General features: G+C 45.5%; 2 protein-coding genes across 5 annotated transcripts in view; one reads left to right on the forward strand and one right to left on the reverse strand.

Moving 5' to 3' along the window:
* Positions 1 to 3,316, forward strand: part of LOC143100315 (cohesin subunit SA-2) — a 29,130-nt gene extending 25,814 nt beyond the window's left edge. For both annotated transcript variants that reach the window (XM_076263375.1, XM_076263376.1), the window contains exons 29-32: positions 268 to 396; positions 896 to 1,098; positions 1,380 to 1,455; positions 1,545 to 3,316. In XM_076263375.1, coding sequence (XP_076119490.1) covers positions 268 to 396; positions 896 to 1,098; positions 1,380 to 1,455; positions 1,545 to 1,683 — 547 coding nt within the window. In that variant the 3' untranslated portion in view covers positions 1,684 to 3,316. The remainder of the gene's footprint in view (positions 1 to 267; positions 397 to 895; positions 1,099 to 1,379; positions 1,456 to 1,544) is intronic.
* Positions 3,317 to 3,361: 45 nt separating this feature from the next.
* The window catches only part of ppp2r3b (protein phosphatase 2, regulatory subunit B'', beta), a 25,475-nt gene continuing 18,316 nt past the window's right edge, over positions 3,362 to 10,520 (reverse strand). For all 3 annotated transcript variants that reach the window (XM_076263378.1, XM_076263379.1, XM_076263380.1), the window contains 9 exons: positions 9,271 to 9,345; positions 8,854 to 8,940; positions 8,573 to 8,729; positions 7,723 to 7,771; positions 7,428 to 7,517; positions 6,556 to 6,731; positions 5,953 to 6,071; positions 5,751 to 5,857; positions 3,362 to 4,554 (listed from right to left, as the gene is read on the reverse strand). In XM_076263378.1, coding sequence (XP_076119493.1) covers positions 4,419 to 4,554; positions 5,751 to 5,857; positions 5,953 to 6,071; positions 6,556 to 6,731; positions 7,428 to 7,517; positions 7,723 to 7,771; positions 8,573 to 8,729; positions 8,854 to 8,940; positions 9,271 to 9,345 — 996 coding nt within the window. In that variant the 3' untranslated portion in view covers positions 3,362 to 4,418. The remainder of the gene's footprint in view (positions 4,555 to 5,750; positions 5,858 to 5,952; positions 6,072 to 6,555; positions 6,732 to 7,427; positions 7,518 to 7,722; positions 7,772 to 8,572; positions 8,730 to 8,853; positions 8,941 to 9,270; positions 9,346 to 10,520) is intronic.

The raw sequence follows: 10,520 nt of genomic DNA on the forward strand, positions 1-10,520 counted from the left end.
CTCTGTAACTGGAAGTTCTCTTCACTGTAACTCAGTCAGTGATGATGGGCTGTGCTATCATGACACTCTGGGGTCATTAACCCTAATACAACACCTGCTGCAGTTTCAGCATGAAACATCCTCTACAGCATTGCTTGTGCATCACATGCTCTACCAGAAGGTCTATCCTTTATGTACGATTCGGATAACAGTGCATGATGAATTATATTTTCATTGAAATGTTCTGTTTTAACTTGTTTTGTGTTTTTTTTTCCGTGTATTCTGTAGGGATGGCGTCGATTTTGTGTTCCAGGGCTTTGTTCAGCAGGCAGAGAGGCATGCTCCTCCCAACATCACATACCTCACCATCCTCAGCGAGTTCTCCAGCAAGCTCCTCAAGCCGGACAAAAAGACTGTGTAAGTGTCCACACCGTCTGCAGACTGATGCTTTGTCACATGGTCGCAGCAGACAGAATGTCACCATGGTCACACAGTCGGTAATGTAAAGACCTTTGGGCAAATTCCTTGAGAATATATCAGAGAATGAGATTAGTGATCCATCAAGCCTAAAGCCAGAAGTGTGTTCAAATTTGACGGTGGAAGCGTTTTCTTTGAATGTTTTTTTTGTGTAAAAATGTTCAATAATTTGCTTTAAACTGTAAAAGAATTATGAAGTAAGTCAGTCGGCACAAACTTTTGCCTCCACTGAAATTGATTGCACCTTTGGGTTTAGGCTCAATATACCATTTATCCATTTTCATAGTATAGGCCTCTGGTGTCAACATAACCTTAACATATCCACCAGATGAGGAAATCCAGACAGGGTTCAGTAATTGTCAGTTGGTCATCCAACGCTGCATGCTTTTCACCAATTCCAGATTACCAATCTATCAGATTATCACTCTTGTGTCCGTAGGTACAGCTACCTGCAGAAGTACGCGGGCGAGCACACGGTCAACAACCGGGAGGAGTGCTGGAAGCCGCTCATCTACTACCGCGCATCTCTGCAGGCCACGGCCGAGGGTGACGACACCGTCTCCTATATCAGCTCCGACAGCAACCGGCCATCACTGTCCAGCCACTCTCGCTGCCCCTCCGTCAGGCACGCGGCCTCAGACGGTACGCTCGCATTTATGTCCATTTAAATGGTTTCCAATGTTTACATTAGAATAGTTTCCACATTTAAATGGTTTCCATTGGTTTCCAGTGTTTACATTAGAATGGTTTCCACATTTAAATAGTTTCCTGTGGTTTCCGCTGTTTACATCATATGCAGCATATACTGCATGTTTATTCAGATATTGACTTCAAACGGGAAGTTCACTGGCCACATATTGTCCTAATGTTCAGACAACTGTATGATATTTTGCGTGCTCAGCTGGTTTTGGTTTGTCTGACAGGTGAGATGAAGACCTCAACCCCACTCCCCTGCATAGAGACCAAAGGCACCAGGCCCACCCAGAGACCCCTCAGCAGGTGAGCCGACGTTGGACACATGAGCCAATAAGAAACCAAATATCAGTGATTGACATGATTGATCTGACTTTGTGTCCCTTATTCCACAGTCCAATCGAGAGAAAGGAGATGGAACAGCGCCCTGTGGTCGGCGAAGAGCCAGTGGACAGCATCTCACAGGCATCTGAAGAGCCGCTAGTGTCCAGATACAACAACGATGAGGTGGATGTGGACATAGTTGTAGGATGATCGCGGCGCTCACCCCGATGTGTTCACTGGGTTTTAGTGTGACTGCATATCATAGGCTTGACAATGGATTAGGAATAGGATTAGGCTTTGGATATCTAATAACTGTATTATGAATTGTACTCTGAAGACATCGGGACCTCTACACCATCCTGTCACAAAGACAGCAGTTGGTTTCTCTGAGCTGATTACTGTCTTAAGTGATTTGTGTCAAAGAGTTATTAGAACTCACTTTGAGAACAGTCTCTTAGAAAGATAGCCCCCCCCCCACAGGGAACACTGAACACCTTTCAGAAATGGTTCATTACAGAACTCTCTATTGAGCTATTGAATTTAATGCATAAAATATTAAGACTCTTGCCAGGAAACGGTTCTCTGTAGAACACTTAAAATGTTCAGTCTCTTGCCAAGGTAGAGATTGTTAGGAGAACCTTTTTTATTTTTTACATTTGTGGGGACTTTTTCTAAGTTTTGACTATACTAGTGCCATGCCTTCTTTTTTTCAATTTCCTGCATATAGCTGCATGTAAAAATATATATATTTTTATCTAAATATACAACAATACATTTGGGTTCTGAATGGGTCTACATGGGTTTACATCATCTTCCTGTACGGTTCTGCTGTAATACTGTAGACTTATATTGACCCCATATTGACCAGTATACATCCCCATAAATAGCTAGCTTTATTTTCCTCATGTTAAGCTTTAAATAGTTGCTGTTGAATAACCATTTTTTGGACACATTTAGGCAATTGTGCAATGCTATGTAAATAATTTTCATATCTTCTGCAAAATGCACTCAACTTTAGTACTTTAAGTCCTACTGTGTATACAGCAGGTTATTTTGTTTGATGCACAAATACACATTTTAGGGTAAAAGAGGTATTGAATGCTCTCCTCAAGAGGGACATGTGTGTAAAAAATTTTGTTTTTATGTAGCAGATGAGCAAACTGTTGGCTTTGAGGCGGTCCATTTGTACCCACACACTACAGCTTTAGAGGCCTTTAGTTTGCATTCTCCCTCACATGCAGTTGGCTAAAGTCTAGAAAGCAATATGAAACCTAAATGCTCCCAGTGGCCTTAGTTTAAGGGAATAGAAAGAGGAATTAGGACATGAATTGAGTCGAATACCGTAGCATGAAAAGCAGTGAGGGCAAATGCAAACTTACATTCACGGCTCGGCCACTGGTTTAGTCAGGTGAACGACGTCTTGGTAATACTTTTCTGGGATAGTCTACCCAGGCTCAGTCTTTCAAATTGTGGTCGAACAATTGGTGAACGTCTAATCACAACCTCAACCGTAAATTGTTGTTAACAGAGTGTAAACAAATAAGTTGTTGATAATATGAACATCTGTATATATAGTCTATATGAGACTATAAAGGTCAAGTGTGACCCATGTCTGAGTAGGTGTATGTCTGAGTAGAGACGTTTTTGCCTCGTGCTCACCACTGTTCCTTAGTTTATGGCAGCTCTCTGTGTCCATCCGTGACCAGTGGATCCATGTGCTCTCTGTTCAACTGGACTTTTTTTTTACCTGTTCACTCTGGTCTGTGAGAAAATTACTTACAAAAGAATCTTTCTAAATGCACCTGTCCTGAAGCAAGGACTGAAATAAAGCTACGAAGCTGTAAAAAAAAGTTGCTCTCAATGTTTTTACTGAAATATCACCACATACTGAGTCTTTCATGGTCATCTTTTTATTTATTGGAACAGACAAGACATTTTAAAAAAAAAAGTTCATTTTTCCCTCATTGAAAGTACATTGTTATTAAGTACTCATACAGGTAGAAAAAACATGAACATTACTGGTTTAAAAACATTCAGCTAAATTCTTTTTGCAACACCGCAAACACAAATTAAATATGTACAGCTATTTATAAATACCTCTAATAATTTATACCTAGCCTGTACACACACAGGGCTATGATACAGTAATGGCCGACCACCTTGGCAGATAAATACATTATTTTATTTTACACATTTTCTCTATAAAAGGACCTTTGAGTAACAGAATCATTTTAGGCACCCAAGTGTCACGCTTCACCTGAAAGAAGCTGACTCGGTAAAAATTGCATGTTTTGTTTGGTTCTAAATTACTTTGGTTAATATATCTGGAATGTTACATTAGCCAATTCTTAGAAATGGAGAGAAACTGATAGAGAGGAGAGAACATGTGTCCATTTCCTTGCTTTAGTGCACATTCAGTAATTCAAGTGTCTGGCTCTCTGTAGTCAGGAGCTTAGCTCCAGCGCGGGGACTCCAGACTCTACATGACTGTGGGAGCCCCCAGCCCTGGTGTGCAGCCCTGGTGTCCTGCTGGGAGAAGCAGCACACCCTGTGATGGCTTTTGTGTGAGGGGGGGGGGGGGGGGGTCTCTGTTCTACCTGATGGTTTGTATTACGGCACAAAGTGTGTGTGTGTGTGTGTGTGTGTGTGTGTGTGATGCTGGTGAGTGTCCCACCCTGTGAAGTTCATCCTTATGCATTTCAGGCTCCTCTTTGTCCCCCTTGGTCTGTCAACCTCCTGCTTAACATAGTTTCAGGAAGTGTGGTTGACTCATCCTGGCCCTGCTGCATGGGTGTTCGTCTGTTTGTGTGTTTGTTTGTTTGTTGGTTTGTTTCCCTTTGGCTTGGACTGGTTGCCCCTGGTTTCTCTGACGGAGGACGCTGCCTCCACCCTGCGGTGACAGTGGCGGGTGGGGGGGGGTGGGGGGTTGGTTGATGGCGCGCAGCTCACTCAAAGTCGTCCTCGTACTCGTACTCCTCCAGGTCCAGGTTGCAGTGGGGGTTGGGGATGTTAAAGAAGTGCCGCTTCTCCCCCTGCAGACCGGACCCGTGCTGCTCCATGGGCTCCAGAACGTCCTCGTACCTGTGAGAAGGGCAAACAAACAAGCGTGCGTTGGGCTACATGCACTCAACGCCACACAGTAAAAACAACACAATTGTGACATGCATTGGTTGAATGACTGAGTGCTTGAGTGCTTTGCTTACGTGTAGAACACTCCACTGGATAAGGCAGTAAAAAGGAATGAACAGGATATGAGGAAAGGGAACAGGATTGAGAACCAGTGATGTGCGAAACAGACACAACAGTTGCAGCAGGTTACAGAAGGGGGGGGGGGAGAGGCCAGGGTGAGTGTGTGTGTGTACGCTTTAACATTTTTAAAGCGACTGCACTTAACTTCACAGATACAACAATGCAAGCTCAAGACATGGCCACATCTCAACAGAGAGGTAACAGCCAAGCGCAGGAACAAGAGAACCGGGTGAAGGAGAACCGGAGGAACAAGAACCGGAGGACACAAGAATGCAGACAGCAGGCATGAAGTGGTGGGGCAGAAGAGAAGTAGAACGTCTGAACTATGCAGAGCTTTTCCCAGAGTCTTACCTGACCGCTTCTCCTGACTACCTCAGCCTGCCTCCTTTCAGAAGTCAGGACAGTTCCTGGAAACTGCCACACAACAAAGTCCGTCAACACGCCTGACCCCCAGCACCTGACCACCCTCTTCCACCTCACCACCCTCTCCCACCTGACCACCCTCACCTACCCAGCCCCACCCTCTCCCACCCTCACCTACCCAGCCCCACCCTCACCTACCCAGCCCCACCCTCTCCCACCCACCTGACCACCCTCTCCCACCCTCACCTACCCAGCCCCACCCTCACCTACCCAGCCCCACCCTCTCCCACCCTCACCTACCCAGCCCCACCCTCTCCCACCCACCTGACCACCCTCTCCCCACACTTTAAAGCCTGGGGGATAATTCACACTTCCCCAGTGTTTCTTAACAGATAGATAGATAGATAGATAAGATAGATACTTTATTGATCCCTTTAATGATCCTAGGTCCCTAGGAATTTTAGAGTTTGTATTCCAGTTGTGGTAGAGTATTAATAGCAGGAAAATTAGTATGCACAAAACCACCAGCAGTGTTGGGCTGAGGGAGCCAGTGGAATAGGTCAACAACGACTCAGCCTGTGAAGTAGTCATGAGTACCCATCACTAGGTGCTCTAAATATGGAAGACAACTCAAGTCATGGTTGCCATGGTGAAGGTGGCCCTACCCGTCGTGGTACTGCTCGTTAGCCGTCTCCTCCGCCACCAGGATGTCGTACTCCTCCGCGGCGTATCTCTCCCAGTCGGAGATATCTTGGCCCTCGCTCTCTCCATCCTTCAGAGCACAAACAAAGGAGAACACAAACACACTATTATTTCCTAAACAACAACAAACACCTGTGCACAGGTGATGCTGTTCAGGATTCTTACCCTCACTACTGAGAAAGGATCCCTCTGTTCGTGGTCCAGGTACTTGTCGATGTTGAAGAAGGTGTCGAAGAATATATGGGACATCTTGCACCTTTTCAAGTCACGAAGGGTTATTTTCCCTGCAAATAAAATGTGAGAGATAATCCATACAGATGTGTCTCCTCTCATTATTCCACTGTCTAAGATTAACATTCTTAAATTTACTTCGGGAGTGGGCAAGCATGCGAACATCCATCCATCCATCCATCCATCCATCCATCCATCCATCCATCCATCCACCCATCCCTATATCTATCTATCCCTATATCCATCCATCCATCAGATTAGATTGCACTTTATTAATCCCCAAGGGGGAAATTCTTTTGCTACCCGGCAACCACACACAACAACATACATCAGTAGGACAGTTGATACTTAAGACAGGCACAGTACAACACACACTACAACACATAAATAGGTATGCACCGACACAGGCACTGAAAGGACACAATAATCACAGCAATCCATCCATCCATCCATCCATCCATCCCTATATCCATCCATCAAACTTGAAACCCAAAGCACTGGCGGAGATGCTCATTTTAGGAGGTCGTTTTCACGCACCTTCGACTTCCGGTCTGACAAGGTCCAGCATCTGGCAGAGGCAGTCCTGGAAGGGCAGGGGCTCGATGGCCATGGTCTCCAGCTTCTGGCACTGCTCCTCATAGAAGTACTGCAGCTCGTACATGGACAGCACTCCGTCCCCATCCAGGTCCATACAGCGGAACCAGTACTCTATGCTGCACAGGGAAGAGAGAATAGAGGAGTGTATTGTGTGTGTAGAGTGTGTGTGACAACTGAGAAACTCTGCTATATTATATTCACTATATCAATTCAATCAGTGGCTGTCTAAGCAGACAACCTGTTACAAGGATATCCTAATAAAATACAGCTGAAGGTTAATGTGTTATATTTTCTTCATGACAGGTTAGTATGTATTACATTTTCTTTCTTACAGATACAGTACATTTGTTTCATTCCTTCAATTCAATGCCATTCAACCGTTTAACCTTCCAAGGTGTTTGTATGATCATCCTGCCACCATTTTGATAAGTTATGACCAGAGGCCTTGTGAATGTCACCAACATATGAGACGAGGCTGATAGCAGCCAGGTGATTAGCATCTCTGATAAGTTATGACCAGGGGCCTTGTGAATGTCACCAACATATGAGACGAGGCTCATAGCAGCCAGGTGATTAGCATCTCTGATAAGTTATGACCAGGGGCCTTGTGAATGTCACCAACATATGAGACGAGGCTGATAGCAGCCAGGTGATTAGCATCTCTGATAAGTTATGACCAGAGGTCTTGTGAATGTCACCAACATATGAGACGAGGCTGATAGCAGCCAGGTGATTAGCATCTCTGATAAGTTATGACCAGGGGCCTTGTGAATGTCACCATCATAGGAGACGAGGCATCTCTGAGTGCCCACCTGGTCTCGGTCCTCTTGTCCTCCTCGGAGATGATGAACCACACAAAGTCAGCATAGGTCAGCCGGCCCTCCTTGTGGACTCTCCGGTCCCTGTGAGCGCGCACACGCACACGCACACGCACACGCACACGCACACGCACACACACACAATGAAACACTCACCTTCTGAGGTCTAAACTACAAGTAGAGAAATATGAGCTCCATTCAGCCATTAGAACTGACTGTCCAATGCAGCAGGAGCGTTTCATAGGGTCTACACAAAGGCATGAAACAACATGGCGTATTGTTATATTACCTCGTGACTGCTCCAGAGAATATCCTCTCCATCATGCGGTTGGAAATGGCTGGTGGGGGAGACGTGGGGGGGCAAAAGGAGATGGAAAAAACCACAAGCATAAAAATTTCACCCATCATGGCTTACATATGACTTTCAGACTGGTCAGGCTGCACTGCTTCAGGACATAAATCCCTCCACAACACCCGTTTATACTCAACCCCGCAGCCGTCCTTTATCGGTTCCATACCAGGAATACACTGGCCAGGCCTGGGTCTGAGAGAGCTGACGCAGACAGACACTGCGTCATTCTTCCCTCGGGAAACTCTCTCACACACACACACACACACACACCCTATTGATCTATTCTTAATGCCCTTCTCTGCTACCCATAGGCCATGAGGCAGGAGCATGAGCTTTGATAGAGAGGAGAAACATGGGACTTCACCATCAGCCATGGGAAGTGTGGGAGCTACTCTGTCAAGGTACAGCACTTGGTCATCCAAAATCCACACTTTCTTCAAAGGTCAAAAGGTCAGGAGTAAAACAATGGCTGTTTCCATAGTAACATTCTGATATTATGACAATACTCCGAATAGGACACTGCCATGTAAACACTTAATTACCATTATCCAGTATCATTAAGTGTCATTAACCAGAGTCTCTAAGTGGACTTTGTAACAGCAAAAATGATGATATATTGTGTTATTTAAAAGAAAAGCTCAATATTCAGAATATTTCTTTACATGTAAATATAGTGACAAGCAAGAAAAATAACAAAGGGATGACAAAGTAGAAGGAAAATCAGGAGAAAAGTAAAAAGTAAGGGAATAAAGTGGATAAGGTGTGTTTGAGATTGTGAGCAGATTACCATGGTCATTGTGCCGCGCCAGGTCTTTCTGGTCGATGAAGAGATCATGGTCTGTGTCTAGTTCCCAGAACTTGCAGTAGATGACGTAGAAATGCTCATAGGAGAAGTACTCAGTCAGCTGGTTCACATCCTCCTCCTCCTCCAGCAAAGCCACGTTCTGTCATCCACACAACAAACAAACACACAAACAAACAAACAAAGACACCCCTGTAAACATCCACACATAGGATGGAGGACATGTGGTGGGGACAGGAGTGGTGAGACGGGGCTTGGTGCCGTACCTGGAGAAAGCTGCTCTTGCAGAGCTCTGGGCAGGTGATCTTGCCTGTCCATGACCTGTTGACGTTATAGAATATTCTCTGGACTACCTGTGGATGGAGCAAACAAAATCACATTCAATAAAGTATTTAATGCAACACGATTTTTGACATTATTAGTTACATTGCCCAGCAAATACACATGCTTGAGAGAGAAAAGAATAATTTTCCTCCGTTTTGTCATTGTATAGGTTATTGTTTTGGTTCATTGACCAATTTTCAATGAATTTACAAAAAGTCAACATTTAGCAAATGCAAAAAGGAAAGAACAAGGATAAAAAGAGAAGAGAAGAGAGATGAATGAGGTGACAGACTAAGAGAAAGGGAAGCTGGCTCAGAGGGAGATGGACTGATGATAGTGCAGTTCACACGAAGCCGTACCGTGGTGATGTAGCGCGAGTGGAAGTCCGCCGCCTCCTTCAAAAAGGCAAGGCCAGTGTGCGAGTTCACCACATCCTGTATATGTGTGTGTGTGTGTGTGTGTGTGTGTGTGTGTGTGTGTGTGTGTGTGTGTGTGTGTGAGAGAGAAAGAGACAGAAAGAGGGAAACACACATTTTACATTCTCTGTATTCACTCAAAGACAGACACACATAAAAACTGAACTTTGAGACACAATTACAAAGACGCAAAAAGAAAAGGAAAATATTCAAAAACGTGAGATCAGTGTGTGCACGTCTTTTAAATGGTCATACAAGAGACATACAGGCAACCTTCCTTCTTCAGGCCCCACACACACACACACACACTGCGTCATGCTAAAGACGTCGAGAGCCCTCGGAACAAAGGGAGGTTTAGCACGAGGGCAGGAGGACTCACAGGGCTCGTTTCCCACGGCGACCGAGCAGGCTTTTCATGTGGCCTGCCCCCGCTGAATAGTAAATCTACTATACGTCCCCCCACAAAATGAAAAGCAAAACCTTGCTATTATTACTCCAGCTCATGCTTTTTTTTCTCTCTCCCTCCCTCTCCCACTCTCTCTTTCCTCTTATTCCCTCTCTCCCGTCTGCGCTGGGCATGAGAGTGGGATTCTGACATGTGCAAGCACGCAGAGGTGGCAATAAAATTAATACGGCTTATTTTTTAGTTTAGAGAGGGGCGGGTATGTGTGTGTATGCGTATGGTGTGTGTATTTATGCATGTGTGTGTGTGTGTGTGCGCGTGCGTATGGTGTGTGTATGTATATGTGTGTGTGTGTGTGTGTGTATATATATATGTGTGTGTGTGTGTGTGTATATATGTGTGTGTGTATATGTGTGTGTGTATATAAGTTCTCGGTGACCCCTTTTCCCCTCTGTGTGGCAAAATTAAATCATAGCAAAACACATAAATCAGCGGCTGCTGCAGGCCGGGTGGGGACAGTCCCGTCCACTCTGCCGCAATACTTCCTTCATTCATCACAGCAGTCAGGACTGCTTTGGCTGGAGCCGCGTGGCGCTAATGAAAAGGGAGACGGCCGGCGCGGGCTGCCCGCTGAGGGCTCACCACCACCGGGCCGCCCAGAACGCCCACGCCAGCCTGAATATGGATGACGCGTCCATCACCGCCACGCTATGCTACGCCACGCCACGCACGCACGCACGCCTGCCACCGGGCATGCTGGGAGAGCGGGGCCAGCACAGCAAATAAGGTC

This window comes from Alosa pseudoharengus, unplaced genomic scaffold (assembly GCF_046254945.1).
Source record: "Alosa pseudoharengus isolate Yale_2024_CS ecotype anadromous, Long Island Sound unplaced genomic scaffold, YU_APseudo_1.1 YU_APseudo_1.1_scf_3, whole genome shotgun sequence".
NCBI lineage: Eukaryota > Metazoa > Chordata > Actinopteri > Clupeiformes > Clupeidae > Alosa > Alosa pseudoharengus.